This window comes from Cebidichthys violaceus, unplaced genomic scaffold (genome assembly GCF_023349555.1).
Source record: "Cebidichthys violaceus isolate CVI_PGR_0920_01 unplaced genomic scaffold, fCebVio1.0.p SCAF_24, whole genome shotgun sequence".
Taxonomy (NCBI): Eukaryota; Metazoa; Chordata; class Actinopteri; order Perciformes; family Stichaeidae; genus Cebidichthys; species Cebidichthys violaceus.
This window is the reverse complement of record NW_027176417.1, coordinates 3,743,136-3,765,262: the sequence shown is the minus strand read 5'-3', so window position 1 is coordinate 3,765,262 and position 22,127 is coordinate 3,743,136. Positions and strand designations below refer to the sequence as shown.

The 22,127-nt window shown below is 42.8% G+C and overlaps 3 protein-coding genes and 1 long non-coding RNA gene across 4 annotated transcripts in view; 1 reads left to right on the top strand and 3 right to left on the bottom strand.

Moving 5' to 3' along the window:
* The window catches only part of spega (striated muscle enriched protein kinase a), a 39,700-nt gene extending 35,054 nt beyond the window's left edge, over window positions 1-4,646 (bottom strand). Inside the window, exons 1-2 of the mRNA XM_068719790.1 lie at window positions 4,205-4,646; window positions 3,012-3,526 (exon numbers count right to left, since the gene is read on the bottom strand). Of these exons, the coding sequence (XP_068575891.1) occupies window positions 3,012-3,363 (352 nt within the window). The 5' untranslated portion in view covers window positions 3,364-3,526; window positions 4,205-4,646. The remainder of the gene's footprint in view (window positions 1-3,011; window positions 3,527-4,204) is intronic.
* Window positions 4,647-6,519: 1,873 nt separating this feature from the next.
* On the bottom strand, window positions 6,520-9,494 carry LOC137879039 (uncharacterized). The gene is made up of 3 exons (XR_011103692.1): window positions 9,392-9,494; window positions 9,004-9,075; window positions 6,520-7,454 (listed from the first exon to the last, which is right to left on the bottom strand). It is a non-coding gene; the product is annotated as an uncharacterized lncRNA (long non-coding RNA).
* Window positions 9,495-10,298: 804 nt separating this feature from the next.
* inha (inhibin subunit alpha) lies at window positions 10,299-12,997 on the top strand. The gene is made up of 2 exons (XM_068719606.1): window positions 10,299-10,984; window positions 11,735-12,997. Exons 1-2 carry the CDS (start codon window positions 10,684-10,686, stop codon window positions 12,475-12,477), a joined length of 1,044 nt encoding a protein of 347 aa, XP_068575707.1. The 5' UTR covers window positions 10,299-10,683; the 3' UTR covers window positions 12,478-12,997.
* On the bottom strand, window positions 12,874-20,453 carry LOC137879037 (gap junction gamma-1 protein-like). The gene is made up of 5 exons (XM_068719605.1): window positions 20,221-20,453; window positions 16,017-16,288; window positions 15,705-15,930; window positions 14,908-15,588; window positions 12,874-14,588 (listed from the first exon to the last, which is right to left on the bottom strand). The coding sequence occupies exons 2-5, from the start codon at window positions 16,254-16,256 to the stop codon at window positions 14,575-14,577; spliced, it is 1,161 nt and encodes a 386-aa protein (XP_068575706.1). The 5' UTR covers window positions 16,257-16,288; window positions 20,221-20,453; the 3' UTR covers window positions 12,874-14,574.
* Window positions 20,454-22,127: the final 1,674 nt, after the last annotated feature.

Below are 22,127 nucleotides of genomic sequence, written 5' to 3'. Positions count from 1 at the left end.
CCCCGCACAGCGGTTACAGCCGATAACGCCGCCGTTCTTATTCATCAGACACAGTCTTGTTGCAAGACTTGTTAGAGCTGATTGCCCTGTTCAGTAAGCCTGAGTCCTCTCTGTCAACATGTCACTACTTTATAGACAGATGATGCAACACAATAAAAAAAGAAATCAGGATATAGCTTGGCCTCTGCGAGTTTAACTTTTCTTTTTAATGTTTCTCCAATACGCCAGTATCAAATTGCGCTTTGAAAAAACGTTGACTTGAAAAAAGCAGACCGCTCCCCTAATCACCTGCCAAGCATACTAATACCTGGGGCACACATCCTCTCCTCTCCTTCATCCTTCACCTTTACACTGCATCACATGCATCCTTGCATCATCATCACCACATCTGTTTTTTTTTTAATTCTCTAAGCCATCTCTTATAGGAACGGGTGACAGAACACCTAAAACCGGGTCCCATACTCTGACTCTCTCACTACACTGTGTCTAGACCAGCTCAACCCAACAACTTCCTCCTCCTGCTTTCTCAAATCCATCCATCCTCAACGTCCAACACGTCCCTAACGCAATTAACCTGTCAACCACACTGTTGTGATGTGACGTCAGCGACACGAAACAAAGAACACGTGAGCATAGACGGGCCTGAAATGATTCGATAGCCTGAGGATGTGTTTCCCACCTGTGACCCCCTAAAATGAAAAGGATGCATACATCTACGGCTTTTGAAAGCTGCTTTCTTTCTGCTCTCATATCTTGTTATGTTGTCCAGACCCACAGGCTGGAAACCACTGCTCTACTCAACAAAGATCTCTCGGATATTATCTTATGAGTAATTGCAAGTCCTGTCTGGGACACTTATGGCCCTGCCTCACAATATGACAATAATCTGCTTTTGTAAAAGTATCTTATAATACTTTGCTTCTTCCTCAGAGCACCCGGCCCGTAGATGCCTGACAGTATGTTAATCAAAAGCTATACGCCAGAGGGTGACGTCAGTAAAGTGGTCTAGACATGTGACACGGCACTACTGTGCTTTCTGGTTGGTCTGATCTCTCAGGGTGATATCTTAAAGTGACAGACTTGACTGTCTGTCTGTCTGTCTGGCTAATTCAGTGATGCTTAAAAGCTAACCGCACAACAGACACCAACACAAATACACATTCACCCCCCCCCCCCCCTGTCTCTCTTTCATCACCCTGACCGTGATTGAGAGTGACAGCGCCGCGTCTTGACCGTGGTGATGCTATAATTATCTGTGATGTCTGCTGGTGCAATCGGAGACGGGGGGCCGGCGGCATCCACACATCACTGGAGCACGAGCCCTCCGGCCAGCACGGCACATACCGGGCCATAAATAACCACAAGAGAAGAGAGAGAGAGAGAGAGAGAGAGAGAGAGAGAGAGAGAGAGAGAGAGAGAGAGAGCTAGAGAGGAGGGGAGGTGTGGGAGGGAGGCAGAGGTCAGAGAGATGGTAAGACAGCCATGATCCAGAAAATGAATGTTGTTTTGCAGCCTTTTGCCATTCATGTAAATAGTAACATTAACTGACCGAAAGTTACACAAGAAACAAAGAGACAGTAAGCCAGGAGTCTTCATAAGTAATTATGTTAAAATGTCATGCCTTTCATAATAGATCCCTCATGCATTACATATACAATTCCCAGGTCTATTCAATGCATAAGACTGAAAATTAAATATTTAAGTGTCGCAGCTATGCACGGCCTGACTGCCGAAGTCTTATATATTTTTTATTGTTCCAGGATTTTTTCGTGGGCGAGATGAGGAGGTTTTTTGTTTTTAGGTCAAGTCTTTGTATGAAGTCTCCAGCAGGTTTCACAACAGTTAAGTCGAGCTTAACATGCAGCTCTGGACATAGAGAGAAAGAAAGTAACACCAGACCAAAAAGGAATTAACACTGATTTAATGAAAATAGGGACAAGAAAGAAATGTAAACATGCATGTGATCTGTGCCGTCTTTTAGCGTTGTAAGGTAAGTCGAAAAGTAGAAACTCATGCTGGATTGCAGTGAGAAGATCAAAACTAGGAGAGCGAGACAGAGAGCTGCTGAGTGATGTGCCAGCTGAACCATGTGTGCCAGCTCATAGTGTGAGAGCTGTTGACATGAGAGCTCAACTGTCAACTTTCTCCACAGGCCGAGGCAACGAGAACACGATCAAATCCAGCCCGCAAAAAACAAGGATCGTTTCATTCCGTATTCCACGCATGGGAATCTGTGATTGAAATGGATGCTGCGTACCGGTCAGGAGTACTTACACCAACAACTGTGACGTTAATATCCTTGTAAATGCATTTGACGAGCCAGCTCTTAAAACATTTTCTCTTTATTAGGTCCTTAAAGTAGAAAATCACCACCCAATTGAATCGGACGTTTGGATATTCTTGACTGCAGTTTCAAACGGCTGTAGCACAATGCAACTGTGACATCTTTTTTGGACCTAATTATTTTAAGATTAAATGGGACGTTCCCATATTTCCTGTCTTAAATTAGATACAACATATCATAGTAGGATTTTTTTTTACCAGCTGCACAAATCCCAACTTCCTCAGCTCAGTAAACACAACAAACAACGACCAAAGAGTCAGCTGTGCAGCTAATAGAAAGCTACTGCAGGTGACACTGCTCCCCTCCAAAAAGTCTCTACTTACATCTCCCAGTGCTGCTCTGCAGACATGGAGAACACGGGGACTGTCTGAGGATGAAGACACGGTCTTGGATCTACGATTGCTGCTTTGTCATGGATCCAACATGAATGGATCAAACAACAGCTTCATATTTTAAATAGAAATACACCGGTGTTCCAACGTTTGTCATGAATCAGCCGGTGTTCTGTACACTAAAGGAAATGCAAGATCATTTAAAATGCATTATTGGTCCATTTGAGGACCCTATTGGGTCTTAAAGAAACTATTACCCAACATTAACCTGTTTAAAAGAAAATATGACTAAAGCTTTAAAATGGAATGAAATGTCTTCGCTTGCTTGTGATTACCTTCCCCGAGGTCCATAATGGCCAAGACGGCGCTGCAGCTTGCTTCTCCCAGCTCATTGGTCGCCACGCAAGTATACAAGCCTGCGTCGCTCGTGCGGCAGTCCCGAATCCACAGCCCGCCCGAGTCCTGGGCTTCCGACGGAGGGAGTGGCTCATCGTTGTGGTACCAGGTCAGCGACGGCTTGGGAGATCCTGCTACCGACACCCTCAGTCGGATATCACAACTTGTTCCTACTGCTGCTTTGCGGAGTTTGCGGATGAAAACCGGCGGCGTCGGTTCATCTGGACAAATCTGGTCCTTGGTGACTTTGGGCCTCTTGAGACTGGGACTGGATCCGGGGCCTTCTGCCATCTTGATTTCTGTCAGACTTCTTTATGGGCTTTTTAATCTGGTAATTGATTGGGTTATCGAGATCAGTTACTGAAGGCCTCTTCTAAAAGGCTCCATGGCCTCTGATGTCTCTGGGCTCACGGGGAGTGCAGAGGATGTTTGACCCGGTCTGTTGCACTGGGGACTGTAATGACCAGAGCACATCCATTAGAATGACATCGCAGTTATGTTTAGACACGGTGTTTGCTGGTGAATGTGCAACAACCCATGTTTGTATACATTGTTATGACAAGCAACCTTTTACAGTTATGTGAATAATGACTTCCTGTCCATAAAGATGACATCATTGGTGGACAAAATGCTTAATAAAAGGAGACATTCTACGTTCAGTGAAGGCTTGAGACGCCAACTCTAAAACTGGTATCACAGCTTTGGCTTGGTGACAACAAATGTTTCACAAAACACAAAAAAGAGGCAAAATATATATAGATATAGTCATAAGTAAATCATGGGAAGTGTATGATCCAGATTTTTGGGAGTTTAATCCATACTGAGGCCTTAAAGTCAAGATGTCCCTGCCTCTTTTTCTGATGGGAAGAAAAGCTGACATGGGCCCCAATTTTGTTGGCTTTGGTTTTCGGACTTCCTGCAATTATAATCATTCTTTGAGTAATAATTGGGGGGGGGGGGATGTAATAATTATTCAAAATGGCAATACACAGAACAGCATAATCACTGATCAAAGCAAACATCGGCATTTGGATTTGCTGCATATGCTAATTTATGATGTCCCGCTAATACGCTGATCCAAAGAGCTGCTTAAAATAGACTTTACCCGATAATCGAAAGAAATGCATCTTACCTCACTTTTGCCATCAAAGACGAAAGGAATCCCTTTGGACATCCCCGCGAAGTCCAAGTTAAGGTAACAAGATCCATGGAGCAAAATATTTCATCTCAAATCATTTGCTAAAGCCCGCGTCTCTACTTGTCCTTTAGCGAGCTCAGGCTCTAGGTGTAAGTCCACCCGAGATCATGTAGCATTAGCAGCCGCTGCCATGGTCCCTTTCAACAGCTTCAACACCGCTGAAGACTGCTGAGACTGATCCTTCTTCCTAAAGGTCATCCACTCAGGCCTTCTGCTCTGGTGTCTTTTCAGTAACTACATTTGATTACTTAAAAAAACAACTTTTGAGCTTTTTGGTACTTACAGCAGCTCATGTTATCTCTCTCTCTCTCTCTCTCTCTCTCTCTCTCTCTCATCTCACTGCTTCAACTCCCTCAGGTTGGGAATGACAGCTGCACCACCACGGATAGGTCACATTTCTTCGGCTGCCATGTATGACCTACACACACACACACACACACACACACACACACAAGCTCCCTTTAGATAATGTTATCAACCAATGTGTGTGTGTGTGTGTGTGTGTGTGTGTGTGTGTGTGTGTGTGTGTGTGTGTGTGTGTGTGTGAGTGAGGACATTTTGTCCGGTCCTCACTTAGGGACAGACCTTCAAAGGCCTGTTTGAGGGTTCAGACTTGGTTTTAAGGTTCAGGTTCAGGTTAGGGGTCTGTATTTTGATGGTTCAGGTAAAGGGGTTAGGGGATTCATTACGTCAACGAGTGTCGTCACAAAGATAGAAGTACAAGGTTGTGTGTGTGTGTGTGTGTGTGTGTGTGTGTGTGTGTGTGTGTGAGACAGGCAAAGACAGCGTGTGTGTGTGTGTGTGTGTGTGTGTGTGTGTGACAGTTGGAGTTGCTATAAAAAGAAAGTCTAAGAATAAAGACAGGACAGTGATTCATACAACTGTAGGGCAGTGATATAACAATACAATGCAATGCAAGAAGTTGGAATATTTGCAGTAGTCACAATAGAATATAATGTTTTGATACACCTTCTTCACTGCTGAGTCAGTTTGACACGCTGGATACATCCTTCACACATATATTGTAGACGCTTCTGTCTACTTCTCTCTGAAATCCCTTCTTTGTTTCCTCAAACAGTAGATATGTATTCAGGGAGTGCACCTTGTTTGTAGCTCCGACAGCTTGACAGAGTTGCAGTGAGGGACGAGGCTTAGCGAAGGGTGAATTGTGGGTATTTGCTTATGCCTGTATTCCCAGCTTCCCAAAGGCACAATGTGTTCAAACTCGTCTTTAACAAGCTGTTGTGCCCTGAGGCGAGCTAACACTGAGCAAATACAAAGATTGTTATCCTAAATACACTGATCTTCACTGTATAGCCAGCAGAGCTTCTACCTGTCATTTATCTCTATATTACACTCACTGGGATTTTTAATATGAAAACTCTAAAAAACTGCCAAATTTAAAGTGTGTGCCTCCTATTGACAGACAGACTGGAAACTAATTATATAAGTTATGTCATTCAATGCATACAGTAAAACTCCTGAAGCAACAATCTCCATTTGATGTAGTACTTTATCGCCCTCTTGTGGTAAACACAGTAAATTGTAAGATATTCTTCTACAATCTATTTGTAGACATTTAGCAATGGAAGCTAACTAAGTTTATACATAGTTTACTTAGTTAGGGTTAGGGTTAGGGTTACTAAAACGTCATAGATGGTCAAGCGGTAGAAATTTCAGTTTTTCTCATGAGTAAAAGCTCTCGACTCGCGGCATGGAATTTGCTCGAGGCCCACCGTGTGAAGAACAAATCCCAGAACAAATGGACGGGCCTCGATCTTCATGGATAGCTCACTGAGATAAGCAGCTGACAGTGAGCGACGCGCGTCATCCTAACGAGAAGGGATCAAATCCAAACTCTGGTTCAGGAAGGTCTGGTCTGTTTCCACGGCCGATTAGAGACACCAGAGCTGAACATGATTCATAATGTGATCTGGTGTTTTATTTGTGAATCTGAAATGTGCAGAACAATCTCTCATTCTTGTAAAGTAAATGAAATGTTATTTTTTTTCCAGATGTTTTCTGTGTTTAAGAGCTGAGTGAAGGCAGTGTGACTGAATAGCTCAGTCAGTTAGCAGACTGCTCTGAAGACCTGAGTTTATGAGCTCACTCCTTGTGAGGAGCAGTGATTTTTGAGTGAAAGTGCTGACACAAGTGATGCGTGACAACATGAGGTGAAAGGATCAAACCCTAACTGTGTTTCAGGAAGGTCCAGTCTGTTTCCTCCACACATTTGAAACACTAACAACAAAAGTGAAGGAGCTTTATAGAGAAGAGTGACAGTTTATTTTTACAGAACAATGTGTGACGCTACAGCAGGTGAGCCTGTCAGATCTGATGGCTCAGTGTGATAGAGGACTGATCAGGAGTCTGGAGGTTGTGGGCTCAATTCTGTGGCACAGTTAATTTTAATGCCCAACACCCAAGATGAGGAAGTCATACATTCTGTGAAGATGTACGACTTGACATAAGTGAGGCTGGGTTATGAGTGACTGGAGGTTATGAGTTTGTACCTTCAGTAATGCTTTACATTTTGAAGTGTGACACCATAAAGTAGGTGAATAAGTTCCAAAAGTCTCAGCAGAAGGACCAATCAGATAGCTCAGGATGATGGACGACTGGTCAGGAAACCAGAAGTTATGGGTTCGATCCCTGTGTGGTGCAGTGACTTTTAAGGTCAACCAGTCAAAACAGAGGAGACAAATATGCAATGACACAGACATGAGTATCAGATAACAGATAGCTTAAGGTGATAGATGACTGCTTAGGAGACAGGAGGTTATGGGTTCAATTCTTATGCGGTGCAGTAACTTTTGAGGTCCAACAGCCAAAGGAAGAAGACAAATATACCAAGAGAAAAGGTCAAAGTGTGAGTGACATGGTGGCGTGGAAACGAAGTACCCGGTTAGGATGGCGTCGACCCGGGTTCGCTCCTCACCTATGTGAGGACATCAATGTCCACTACCCCAGGGGTCGAGACGTCCGTCTCCTCCTGGGTTTTCAGAGACATGAACGGAGCTGGTTATGGAAAAAAAATTTGCTGCACAGCAAATTTTCAACTTTCGAACCACCCCCCACTCTCATAAGTTAGATCTCAGAGTAACCGCAGAGCAGCAGAAGAAGACGTGGATGAAGAGAAGAAACCCCGTCGTCCTCAGGTCTGGTCTGGAAAGTCTGCACTCATCTGGAGAGAGAAGAAGAGAAGGACAACGTTAGAACATGCATCACATACAGGAATTATTACTACTACTGCAACAATAACAATAAATACAACAAAGGTTATCAACATTTTGATGACTGAGTGCAAACTATATTAGTACATTTATATGACAAACTATACTGTGACTTTGAAAATACTTTGAATGAACTATATTATACTACTAAATTACATTTTATGACTTTTTCTCGCAAACTACACAAATATTTTGATGATATACTAAACTATCAAATTTTTGACTTACTATACTTTGACAGGATATTTTGAATAATATTTTAATAATATTTGTATTGTGTGCTATACTATGATATTTGTATGACTTATTTTATGGCATACTATAATATTTATATGACATTTATATTATTACTACTGCAACAATAAATACAACAAAGGTTATCAACGTTTTGATGACTGAGTGCAAACTATATGAGTACATTTATATGACAAACTATACTGTGACTTTTGAAAATACTTTGAATGAACTACATTATACTACAAAATGACATTTTTATAACAAACACTAATATTTTTGATGCTATATTAAACTATGACATTTTTTAGATACTTTTTTAGGATATTTTGAATATTTTATTAATATTTGTATTGCATACTATACTATGGTATTTGTATGACATTACTATGAAATGTGACACGTGACATTTTTATGCCTCTTTTATAGAATACTAAACTAAAACCTTTGACATATACTATGATTTAAAAAAATATATTACAAAACTACATTATTATTTTTTACTATCACATTACATATCTAGATATTATTCTAACAATTTATGACATAATATACGAGACTTTGTTTTGACACACTATACTAATTTTCTTTGACTTTTCATGACATACTATACTATGACTTTTCATTATACTATAATATGACTTATTTTACGGCATACTATAATATTTATTTTTAAATACTATACTATGACCATTTACGGCTTACAATATTATATTTTTATGTCAAACTATACTATGATATTTTCTTAACATTATATTATGATTTTTATAGCACTAAACTATGATCTGGATTTTGTTTTTAAGACACTATATTATGAAAAAGTATGACTTTTCTATTAATATATTTAAAGCATACTACACAATAATATGATTTATCTATAGCATACTTTAGTTTTACATTTTATTTATAAATGTATTAATAACATACTATACTATGACATTTATACTAAATTAATGAAACTAAATTATGGAATTGTATACATACTATACTATGTTTTTTTAAAATAATATTTTAATAACATACTCAATTATTATTGTTTTATGGAATTCTATGCTCACATGGAATTCTATGCTCACATCAACATGTTATGGCATACAATACTATGTTTTATATTATAATACGATAGTATTAATTTTGTAAGTTACTTACTATTTCATGACATGTTTATGTTTTTATTATAATATGCTATTTTATTGTTATGGAATACTATACTATGACATTTCTATGAACACTACAACAACTAGTAAAATTTGACTTGATATTTACCAAATGTTTGCTTCAAGCGCTGCAGTTGTCGTCTCCTCCAGGAGCTTCAAGTCTCTTTGTTCATTCAGCAGTCTGGACCAAAAACAAAGAGAAAACACCAACATTTACTATCAGTACACAGGTCATTTTCATTTCTTTAACTCTAAAATGTTACACTTATTGTGAATATTGTGTTGATTAATTACTCTTGTTGTTAGAGAGCCTGTAAGCTAAGAGCTCATCCACAGGTGGCGTTGATTACCTGACGATAACACTAGCAGAAACTAGAACAAAGTGGATATAACACGCCATATTCCTTCTCACAATAATCTACAATACTCGACTCTAGTTATTCGGCTAAATTTGACCGACGTGTCGTTTATTTATTCGTCCCAAAAAGCCAACTTACCAACTGTACAGACGTTAGCGTAACTCAGCTGTAAGCTAGCTAGCAACGCACGCGACCATGGGGTTGTGTTTGTTGTCTTCCGGTCTGCTCGCTCTCGGCGGAAAGGGGGTCACTGAGTTTCTTCCGTTGTCAAGTGTCATTTCTGACTCAGAAATTCTAAATTTTCTGTTTCTGTAGCTTAAAAAATGTAGATGAAGAAAGGGGCCAAAAAACGTACGGAAGAAATAGTGGAATAAAGATTTGAAGAATGCTGAATCAGCATTCCAACAATAATAGTGAAGCCTGCACGATTATAATCAGTGTGCTTTTGCACAGGTAGTTTTCCTGCCTTTATGCTACAAAGCCACACTGAATAAAGCATCAGAGGATGCTCAGTCCTCGTGCCATTTTTTTTCCTCCAAGAAAACGGTGCAAGCTTCCTGTTCTGATGAATACAATCAAATGCAATTGGTTGGTTCAAAATAAAGCGTCTGGTAACATCTGGTCTTTGGCCTGTTAAATAGCTGATTAAATGTTCTTGTACAGAAACACACCTCATGAAAAAACGTTTCTCTGAGACTGATTCAAGGCCAGTCAGATAAAGAGGGCCCACGGAGGCGTCCCTTACAGTAGACAAAGACTTTTTGTTTAGTGGGAAAACAGGTGTGTGTTAGATATGGCCGCTGTGATGTAGTCAAAGTGTGCATAATATAACACTTCTGCAATACAGGTTTTCAGCATCTTGAGAAGGTAATACAGCTCATACAAACTCAAATAGATATTTTTATTATGACTGTGAAACATTTATTATCCACCTACTGCAGATGATAATACAATCTTTTTATTAGACTAATATGATCAGGATTATGTATGGCAACGCAACATAACTCGGAAGACTTGACACTCACTCTGCAGTAGAGTGTGCAAAACCTTTCTAATACCATCCGTCAATGCTTTAAAATAAAATAAAAACACAGACAAATTCCCTCAATTCTGTGTGAAACAGACACCAAAACAGATAATGCAACTTCCCAATCGTCAAGGCCGTCCTTTGCTATCTTCCACTTATGTGTTGGAAACAAAACGCTTTTGCTTGCAGACTTCACTCAGACTCAGATAGCTGCGGAGCCAAACAAATATGAGTGAGAATTAGGAAAGTCACAGACGAGGATCTGTTCTCTGGAGCCATCTTTATAGAAAGGTTGTGCATCACTGGAAAATCGCCAGACTTCTGTTTTGGACTTTTTTTCTTGTTACGCTTGGAGGGTATTTTCACTCCCCAACAGTGTCAAGTAGTTGCGAGCAGTGCAGTCATGGTGTCCTGTGCTCTCTTCGTCCTGGGCCCTCTGTGGATCCACATTCTGACACAAGCCTGCGGGGGAGAGGAGCTGACCCGGGAAGCTGTGTTGTCCTGGTTCAGAGAGCGGGTCCTGGAGGGCCTCGGGCTGGAGGAACCCCCTCTGACCACAGTCCAGGGTCCTGATAGGGACACGGCACAGCCAGAAGCGAGGCATGCACCCCGGCGGGCCCCCAGAACAAGCAGGACAGAGTGGGTCAACCGTCGAACCAGTCCGACCCAGGAAACATCTGAAATCATTCTCTTCCCCAGTTCTGGTGAGAAGCTTTGCTGCCGTTTTGTCTTTTACCCAAATAACAGTTAAAATACTCTTTCCAGTTTAACGCCAAATCATTTTGGATCCTTAATTCAAAGGAGAATGTGTGTTTTTGTCCTGTTATAGAAATTATTTAGTTTTCTGGAATTACATTCCCATGGTAGAACATTTTTTTATCAGATTTTTCTCACATCTGCACAATAAAACTGCCCTGATCATGTAAAAATAAATCGTTTTGTTCTCTGGGGTACTTGAGCACAAGACTAGACTCAAAGGGAACCAAAGTGCTTGCATGAAGAGGTCTGTTCCTCCTTTGAAACTACACTGCCTGGACTATATTTTCCATATTGTCATTGCATATCTTAATGTTGAAATCATACTAATTCATACGGCAGTAAACTCACTACATGCATGCTGCAGATACAAATAAAGCCAAATACTTGCACTGTATATTAGTTCATGATATACAAGTTTTGCAAATAAATGTGAGTAAGCAGTACATGCGAACAATGGAAAAGGATTAGAGCATTTTAGAAGAGTCATTTATCACCAGGCTAAACAGCTGTGTTCCACTGGTTTCACCCCCTCTGGTTCAAAGTCTGTTTTGGAGCTAAGTTATTGAGTGTGTTGATCTGAGGGAGTACACAGAAGCCTCCTCCAGACAACAGCAGGACAATGAGGATGAAGCCTCAAATTACCCTGTTACAAAGCAATGCACTTCACCGACTGCTTTCTTATCTCACTTTGGCAGACTCATCCTGTGCCACATCTGACTCAGCTCCTGGAGAAACCACTAACAGCCACTTCACGTATTACTTCCAGCCCTCCATGAACAACCTGGAGATGCTGCTCACATCTGCCCACTTCTGGTTCTATGCAGGCGAAGGAGCCAACTCCTCCGCCCAGCTGTTCATTCTAACTTCGGCGCAGCAGCTGTTTCGGGCGGCAGAGGCTCCGCCGAAGACGAGCTCAGACGGATGGACCACCTACCACCTGGATCAAAGCCCGCTGGCCTCTGTGGCTGAGGGCCCCTTTCTGCTCCAGGTCCGCTGTCCAGCCTGTCAGTGCCATGCCGACGAACCGGACAAGACGCCCTTTCTTCACCTCCACGCTCAGCCCCGTGGGCCTGTCCGCTCACCCCGCCACGCACCAGTAACCATTCCCTGGTCTCCCTCTGCTCTCGACCTGCTCCAGCGGCCCTCTCAGGAGAGACCTCAGCACAGCGACTGCCTCAGGGCAGAGATCGAAATCAGCTTCGAGGAGCTGGGCTGGGGCAGCTGGATCGTCCACCCAAAGCTGCTGACCTTCTACTACTGTCACGGGAACTGCTCAGCCTCGGATCGAACCGCCGCCATGCTGGGCATCACACAGTGCTGCGCTCCGGTCCCAGGGACCATGAAGTCCCTGAGGATCACCACAACATCCGACGGCGGGTACTCGTTCATGTATGAGACCTTGCCCAACATCATACCTGAAGAGTGTACTTGTATCTGAACCTGGAAGCTTAAAGAGCCAGTACAACCAAACAAAAAGGACATTGCTTAGTTTCTGAACAGACCCTTTAAAGCTGTGCATGCCACTTGTGTTATTAATCACACACTCTAAAAGTTATTTTTCATTTAGCTACAATCTGAAAGTAAAAATACTGCAAGGCCAGCATTTTATTGCTTTTCATTGGTGTGATTCTGACCTTTAGAGGGCAGTCTATGTCTACTTTTCCACTGCTTCATTTTACAGTCTGACTTCTGTTAATGATGTACGATATTAAAGCATTCATTTAAACATGGAACTCAATCGTGTTCTGTAAGTACCACAAATAAATTAAAGGTTTCATATCTTTCATCCCATTTTACACCAAAAATGAATGAGTAGAAAGACGAGTCCAAAGCATAACGTTCAAATATATTTATTTACTCTGAAGACAAAATACTCTCTACAGTTACAAAAACTACAAAACATACAATAGAAAAAAAAAAAAAAAGTATTAACCATTGACAAAATATCATATTCAAAATGGAATGTCGTACCTTGCCACAAGTAGCAAAACTCATAGTGAGATGATTACAAAAATACAGTATCAAACCGCTCTTTGGCAATGTAGTTTCATTATTTCAGCCAAAGATCATAAAACCAGGCTATGAAAAAGTGTGAACTCTGTATGAACACTGAAAGCTATTGATCAAAAGCCTCACCATGAATTTAAGATTATACATGTTTACATGGCAACAGGCTGTGCGTCAGAAGCCAACTGTCATCCTTTCCTCAGCTGGGTTGGGTTTTTTCCAGGACACATGAAAGCATCCATGTTTCAGCACAACGGAGGGCTGGTGGTGCACATCAAGGGTGGAAAATGTGTCTCACCAAAGAAGAATGTCAATTTCAAAAAGACAAGGATGGAATTTCATTGTTGACGGTAGAGCAGAAGACAGATGTTTCCAGCCGGTTAGCAAAAAAACCCACAAAATGTGAAATTATTCTTTCAATTTCTGCAAAGATGAATCATTTTCATTAGTACACAATTTAGGGGAGAGATATACTAACATCCACGAGCCTACTTTTCAGAATTCGGTGGCATTAGTGATGCCAAAAGTAAATATTCTGGAGCTTTGGACAAGAAATAGTAAAACCGGTAAAATATATGGAGTGCTTTAAATGAATTGATTGTACAAAAAAATGATTTTTTGAAATTCCTTGGAACATTTCCTGTCGATAAAGAATTCAAGCATTTCCCAGGTAAACATTTTGGCCGATTCGAGCAAATACACAAGCTTCAAAATTCTGTCAAATATTTCTGAAATGGTGTGGCATGTGGATAAGAAACACCAATAATCCCCAACATCAAATCTGTTTAAATTAAACACGACTCATCCAGCGCAGGTTAAACCGCCCTCGTTTGCAAAGAAGCGCTGCTGCACACGCTCCAGAAAAGACATTACCAGATTCTCTCCGAGGGCCGGCGAGCCTCGACAAAGAGAGACGGTAACATTCGGCGACGTTGCATAAACAGAGAGCCTCTCTTTTGAGATGAAGACAACAAAAGTACACTTGGCCAGAGGAGCTTTAAGCTTTCGATAATCCTTCCAAGGTCTGAAATGGACGAGGATTATTGAATGGCCACAAAAACACAGAGTGGGTGAAGACAATGTTTTTAGCCGAAGGCACAGTCGAGGTTTGGACGCAGGTCAACAAGCAGAAACTGGAGATGCGGCAGGCTTTCAAGTTTAGAGTCGTGGAGATGAACCAATTGTCACAATACAAATGGTAGGTCAGCATTTTCTCTCTCTCTCTCTCTCTCTCTCTCTCTCTCTCTCTCTCTCTCTCTCTCTCTCTCTCTCTCTCTAATACTGAAAGGCATATTTCTCTCATCCACACACACACACACACACACACACACACACACACACACACACACACACACACACACACACACACACACACACACACACACACACACACACACACACACACACACACACACACACACACGCGCTTTGGTCTCCCTCAGTGGTCTGACTGCACTCCCATATGTGCACCCCCCATGTGTAAGGCCAGTAGGAATGGAAGAACAGACGTTTGAGGCAGGAGGCAGGCTCAGGCATGTATTCCTAGGAGGAGAGACATGACAGACGAATATTTAGCACGTTTGTTCACTTAAAACCAACAGCATGATGGGTAACATGGCGTTTCGCTGACCTGAGGTCATTGTTATTTTCTTCAAATTACAAAAGCATAAATCATGTTTTAGTCCTAAAAACAGAAAATTAGTAAATCCTTAAAACTCGTGAATGTTTGGCTTTTTTAAGTTTTGAGTCTTTTAATGGACTAATTTGTTCCTTTACTACACCTAACTATATAAAAACTGCATGTGAAAAACATTTTTAGAAAACACTTAAATTAAACTACTTGTATACGTGTGCTCATTACCTTTCTCGCTTGCCTCCTCCTGCTTTTCCTGGGCAAAGTTGAGGCGGTTCTGCTCGACGGCCGTCTGTGCAGCCGTGTTGCCCTCGGGGCTGCTGCTTCGTGAAGGGCTTCCTTCATCTGCCTGGTAGGCCAGGTCCAGTTGCTGCTGGGCCAGCTTCAGGTGCCTCCTCAACCGCTCCAGCTCCCTGGACGACGGCAACTCGTCCCCGAAACTCTCCCGCCCGGAGTCGCCTATTGGCGAGTCCCTCAGCCCTCCCTTCAGCTTCTCCTTCTTCATGGTGGCGTGGTATCCTGGCGGAGCGGTGGGCATGGCGCGCGAGGAGGATGGAAGGGGGGCGCGAGGGCCGAGCGCGGCACGCCTGCGGAAGGTGTCGCGGATGCCACCGATCCCCAAGTGGATGATTTCCAAGATTGTGAGGAGCAGGCAGAGGAAAGACACGACGTACATCACCAGCAGGAAGATGGTCTTCTCCGTGGGGCGCGACACAAAGCAGTCCACGGTGTGCGGGCACGGCGAGCGAGTGCAGACGTAGGAGGGGATCACCTCAATGCCGTAGAGGACGTACTGGCCGAAGAGGAAGGCAACTTCGAAGGACGAGCGCCAAAACAGCTGGCACACGTAGACCTTCATCAGGCCGTCACGCATGATCCGCCGACGGCCGTCATGCTTTTTCTCTGAGCCTTGAAAACAAAAAGGAGACACTGGTTGGAATCTGAAGCAGTTGGCATCCAAAGAAAGAACACAGAAGACAGAACATTGGAAGTGCTTGTGATTGCTGCTCAGATCTCCTCCGTACTTTTTTCCTCCTTGTCGGGTTTCTCTTGTTCGATCTCTTCAGCGATCATGGGGTCTTCCTCTCCGTTGTCTTCAACCTCCTCGTAGTCTCGAGCTGCCCCACGCGTGATGATGGGCATCCTCTTCTTCTGGTTCCGGACAGGCCGGTACTCGCCGTCCTCCATGCGGGCGATCTTGTGCATGGCGAAGCCCAGGTACATAATGGTGGGGGTGGTGATCATGATCACCTGGACACAAAGAGACATGATAGTGTTGAAATCACGACTGCAGATACATTTAGTGAGCATTCATTGAAACGGGACGTGCGGCTCACCTGAAAGATCCAGAACCGGACATGCGAGAGCGGAGCAAACGCGTCGTAGCACACGTTCTCACACCCGGGCTGCTGTGTGTTGCAGACAAATTTACTCTGTTCATCGTAGTAGATGGTTTCCCCGCCGACGGCTGTCAGCACGATGCGGAAGATGATGAGCACAGTCAGCCAGATCTTCCCCACGAAGGTGGAGTGGTTGGAGATCTCATCCAGCAGACGAGTGAGGAAGCTCCAACTCATGGTGCCAAGATGACCGGGGAGCTAAACGAGCTCTGGATGAAAAGAAAAACACCGATGTCACGAGCAATTAAATACTCTTACTCTCCTTTCATTTTCCTTTTTAATTTCAATGAGCCACCTAATGCAGTGACATATCATTGCATTACTTCCACTGCGTAAACTAGGAACTGACATTGACATGGCATTGAGTCAGCTCACACGGCCAAAGTTTGATATTAAAGTTGGATCAAATCAGATTTTTGTCAACTATTTTGCTACATTTGTTGGTCATTTCTGCCATTTCTTTAATTCATCATTTCCGGTCTCTCAAATGTGAATATTTGCAGCGTTTTTTAAGTTTCCTTTGATGTTAAATGACAAATAATGAATCACTACTTCCTGATTATGTTATTGACCAACTGATTAATTTAGAAAATAGATATTTATTAGATATTCTACAATGAAAAAGAAGTCTTTAGTCAAATTAAAAAAAACAACAATCCTGAGGCATAACTCAAATACTCCTCACTGGATTAATAGGAAGTGTACACATGCATCAGGTTTACACATCCACACAATGATTAAAGAATGCAAGTGCAAATACAGCCATGCAAGGTAAACCTCAACCGCAGGGCTGAGGAACAAACACAGCCACATGCTTTGTTGTAATCAGACACAGATCTCTCAGACATGGAGGTATTCGTGCGGAAACTACACAACAAACTCGTTGGTCCTGGTAGCGGTTTGGTAAACCTACATTCTTACAGCATCCTGACCGGCTAAGCCTGAGCTGCTTAATCAAAACATCAAAGAGTCGGCTCGCAAGTCGCAGCTCGCCGTGAGGAGACCCGCTGTGGCTTTGGACTGCAGGAATTATGACACTAAAGCAGCGCATGTGGTTAGGAATTTATTTCCTTCCACATTGCAAAAGCTTATCCCTTTAAATTCTGTAAGAAGCACAGTTTGATACATTGACATGAAGAAAAGAACTGAGCAGGTGTTTTGTCCGGTCAGTGAACATTTCAAGTGATTGCTTCTTTAAAAAGGGGATCGTTTGCAGAAAAGCTCAACTTAAAGTTCTGCAGGTTAATTAGAAACAAAAATCTGACTTCAGACGTCGTGTTGTAGTTCGATAACTTAACAACATACAAATATTAGGTTTCTTTCTCTAAAACCAGCCAAAAAAGTTGTCTTGAAGCAAATCAAATACAATTTCAAAAGACATCGGTTTGGTTAAATATCTGAGATTTACTCCAAAATAACTATTCACTGACATCAACACTAATGGAGCTAAACGAACTCTTTACGCCTACCTTCTGCACGCTACTTAAAAAAAAAGAAAAAAGAACAGGGTGTAGTTAAGAAAATAACCAGCTTTTCATGACTCATGGAACAGGACAAGGCTGTGGCCATTACAAGCATCTGTAGGCACGTCTCCTTGGATCAGCGCGCGAGAGTCAGGCCCTCACTCGCCAGGTTACTCATCCATTCCTACGAAACCCTTCTTCCATTTGGCACCTTCAAGCTTAGACTAGGTGAGGCCGACTTGCCCGAGCCTGACCAGAAAAATATTCCACCAAAAAAAATAAAAATGGAAAAAAAGAGAACTTTAAATGTTAAAAATACTCTCCAGCTACACCAAAGCTATGAAAACATGTTCGAAAGTTGGCGAGATCCAAATTCCAGACATGGAAAATTATAGGCCTCGAAACACTTCTCAGATCTAAAATTAAGCCGGAGAAGTTTCCTCACTGCATCATATTGAAAAGAGGTTTGAAAAGGCTCCGGCGACGTCCCGTCGGTACCTCAAACACGTAGCTTGTTTGAGAAGACTTTGTGACCCTGAAGTAAAGTGTGAGATGGGAACACACACAGCCGCGAGGGGACATCTGCTTCACCCACCATATAATTACAAACCCCACCTATGTTGATGTATGTAGGTGTTTCAGTGGAGATGCAGATAACATTCCACATGGAAAATGCAGTACTTGGTCAAATAAATAAACATGTATGTTAGTTTGTGCTCAATGAGGCGGATTGTCCCTTTAAAACGTCATCCATCCCAAACTCTTCCTTGTGATCCGATATTCAGCCATCTCCGGTGAACACACTGCACGCTGACCAAAAGCATCTTTTGAGAAAGGAAGCGGTCATATTAGACGTCCACTAGTGGTTCGACTGCCGTGGATTCACCAGTGTAATCAAAACACATGCCGTCCTGCCTAAACAGGAAACGTACGCTTAAATTTGACCTCTAACGGGGTTCTACCTCCGTTTGTGCAAACTTTTATCAAACTATAAACAAACTTATCTCCGCACTTCAGAGTCGCCTGGAAAAATCGACACTTGCTGGATATGACTCGCTCTTAAGAACAGAGGTGAGAGATGCAGCATTTCACCCGGTATCCAATGAGTGACTGCTTCAAAGCTCCAATTAAGTCACTCGAACGTCCGCAGGGTCAGTATTTCTGAATAGTGTCAACACATGTTCTAAATATTATGTTCCGCAAGGACAAAATGAATGTACAACAAAAAGAAACATTGGAAGTTGAAAGTGTATCATCGCCTGGGTGGTGTATTCTTCAGTGTCCTTCTGCCAAGAACTAAAAGATTTGTCTCCCGACTCTTGGCAGGAGAGACAGAACCGTTGTGTACTCTCAGCCTCTGACTCCTCATGGTGGACTTTTAATTCTTCGTGATGTGAACCCCGTACAGCAGGTGGGTTTAGCTCCTGCTAAGGGCCCACGAGAGGTTAAGAACAGAAGGTTAAAGACTCCTCTGTCTCGCTCCTCAGCAGACGGACCAAATGTCCTCAGCCGAGACTTTTACAGCAGCCCTTGTAAACACACCGTAAAATGTGCCACCCTCCGCTCTAAATAAAGACAAGAAGGAAAGCAGATCTCACCAAACAATCCGTTTGACTCGGACAAACGGGTTTCCTAGCTCAAGTAAACGCAAACATTGCTTTTTGTCAATGCCACCGTCCCGAAAGCAAACCAAAGACAGCTTTCAAACAGTAGCTTATGTGCTCATGTGGGCTAAACCCAGCTCCACTGATTTAATGGCTTTTCTGCTCCAGGAGTCACTGGGCTCCAGGAGGAGATGGAGGGGGTTGGAGAGCTTTTTGGGCAAAGGATCTGGACAAAGCGAAGGCGAGCAGACATTCCTGCCTAACCAAAAGCAGAGAGCTGGATTTTGTAGGGTTCAGGGAGCAGACAGAGGGCACATGAAATCCCCATGCAGTCTGAGCAGCAGGAACACAGCACCTACAGATGTCAATCACTGTGGTTCTCACTTTGCAAGACATCCAGACTCACAACACTGGTTTCCCTTTTCTGTTCCAAATAAAAAGAACCGTTTAAAAAGACCCAAAGGAGGGCTGTTTGAAGGCTCGGAACACGCTTTGCTGAGTCAGACTCAATTGTTTTGGAAAGTGTGGCATTCCTGGAGGAAAACAAAGCTTCAGAGGGGAAACTAGAACCCGGTGATGAAGATGAAGCAGTCGTTTTCAAAAAGGAGTCAGACACGATTAGTTTAGAAAGTTAAAACCACTCGGCTGTTAGAAGAATTACTCATTGAAAAACAAAAAGGAAAATCCCTGTAATGCTTTTAGTCTGCGGTGTGAGTTTATTTAGACATTCAGATGTTAATTTATGCAAAAATAGCTTTTTTTTTAGCAGTTTTATCAAACTATATGCTCTTATAAACACCTTGAGTCGAACTGACAGTGACTTCTGTAAATGTTTACAGATGATAGGTTCTCATTTGAGTTTAACACAAATAGGAGTTCGCAGCGACTCACCGCACTCTGGCACGCGCAATCCAAAATTTCGTTCCGTGGAAACCCACTTCGCAAATTCTGACTAAACTCTTCTGGTAAAACCGTCGGATGGCAAAACAACTCAACTGAGGTTCAACGGAGTAGTAGGAAGAAACTAAACTGTCGCAACAAACTTCTCCTGCCGGGAAAAAAAAACACACCAACCTTCTGCGCCCCAATCCGCGTGGCTTCTCGCTTCCTCTCGCGCTTAATTGCTCAACACAGCTTTTCCTAATTAGCGCGCGCTCTCATTGGCTTCTGCGTGCGTCCGCGTCCGAGGCAGTCGTTCAGTGGGAACCCATTCAGCCCGCCTTGACCCCATGTGTCGGGGTCCCGAACAAGAGGACAAAAGAAAGATCTCTGAATCCCGCAGGCTCCTGTTCTCCTCCTCCTCCTCCTCCTCCCGCACCACCTCCACGTAACTCGGCCCCATTCAAGAAGAGGAGGCCCCTCGCCTGAAACCTGAGATCCAAGACTACCGTTCTGCCCTCCCCGACAGAGCTATGGGAGTCCTATTATACGTTTTAGAATAAGATGATGCTATGCAAGTGTCACAGTTAAACCTCCGCTCTCCAAAGGGACTTTAAAGCAATTAAAAAGACACCACGAGGCACAGTGAAGCCGCTTCTGCTGCAGCTGTTATTGGCAAATAGTGCCTATACCTTCATTTAGCACATACTCATGCTACCAAATGGATGGCTGCCAAAAATATATTAAAGTTTATGGACATGCCTTCCTTATAAATACAGTTAAAAGTTGGTAAAGTTGATACAAAATGACATACACTTTACTATCAGACCTCTCCTAATGCACCTAATACAGCTGCCCTGTGATTCATTATATGAAGGTTATAATTTGTTTCCATTGAGCATTTTGAGGCTGTTGACTGCTCTATGTTACTAATATTTACCCTCTGATATTAATTGGATGGACAAATGATTGGCTAACGACATCCTCCCAAATGATCTGATGTATTTTCCTCATGTATTGATCTATCAAATGAGTGCACTGCCCCTTTAAACACTCCACCTGAGAAGATTTATGTTGTTAGAACAGTTTACATTCTTGTTGATAAAAAGTACACAGAGTGCCATGACAGCATAATCGAATCATTTGTCTCTCTGCTGAGGACCCTGTGTTATCCACAAGGCCCTCAGTTTGGCAGCCCACCGGCCTGACAGAGCGCTGCGTGACTGGTAGCTTTTAGACGACGAGGCCCACCATCCAAGAATTTACTTGACTCGGGCGTTCAGCAAAACAACAGATTTCTTGCTGTCATGCACGGTGCAGCTGTATAGTGCTCCTGATTCACCAGAGGACCCGAAATGTTTTTTTGGGGGGGGGGGGGGAGGTTGTGGGAAGTCGAATCAGGCCAGATGTCTGCGCCCGGCCAAGTCTCCATGGCTGCATCCCAGCTCTCCTCCGTGCTTCTCACATCTGATCCAAGTGAGGCACGAACTCAGTCACCTGCATCTTTTTATCCTCACTTATTGACAGACACAAATAATGAATCTCCTGGTATCCTTGTTTTTCATTTTAACCCAGGGATTTATTTGAGCTTTGTTTATTTTGGCCCCCTGGTAGCCCTATTAAATACCACTGACTTACGGTAGTTGGGGAGTGAAAGGTGTGACAATTAGTGCTCCGGAGCTGAAAAATGACAAAGAGATTATGCATTAAGCCAAAATGGAAAACTCTTGGGGCTCTAAATTCCTCCCTTCACCCCTGCAGTGAATATATTAACTGCTTGAGTGAGGCCAGGACTCACTGGTACGGAGCTGTACGGCCTAAAGCCCTTTTTCTTATCGAAAGTACAAATGCTGCGGTCATGTTTTAGCATCTTACTCGATTGCCTATTTCCTCCCCTATCATAAAACTTTGTGACATAAATTCATGGCGTGCAATCGTTATGACTCATGGATGTTTTAAGGCCAAGTTTCTGGGTTCATTAATTTGTCCGTATTTTCGGCCAAAAACAAAAAGGCATCCTGGCAGCATGGAGCATGCTCTGAGACATTTACAGAAAACACAACAGAACATGAATAATCAACACATGGAGAGCAATAAAAAAA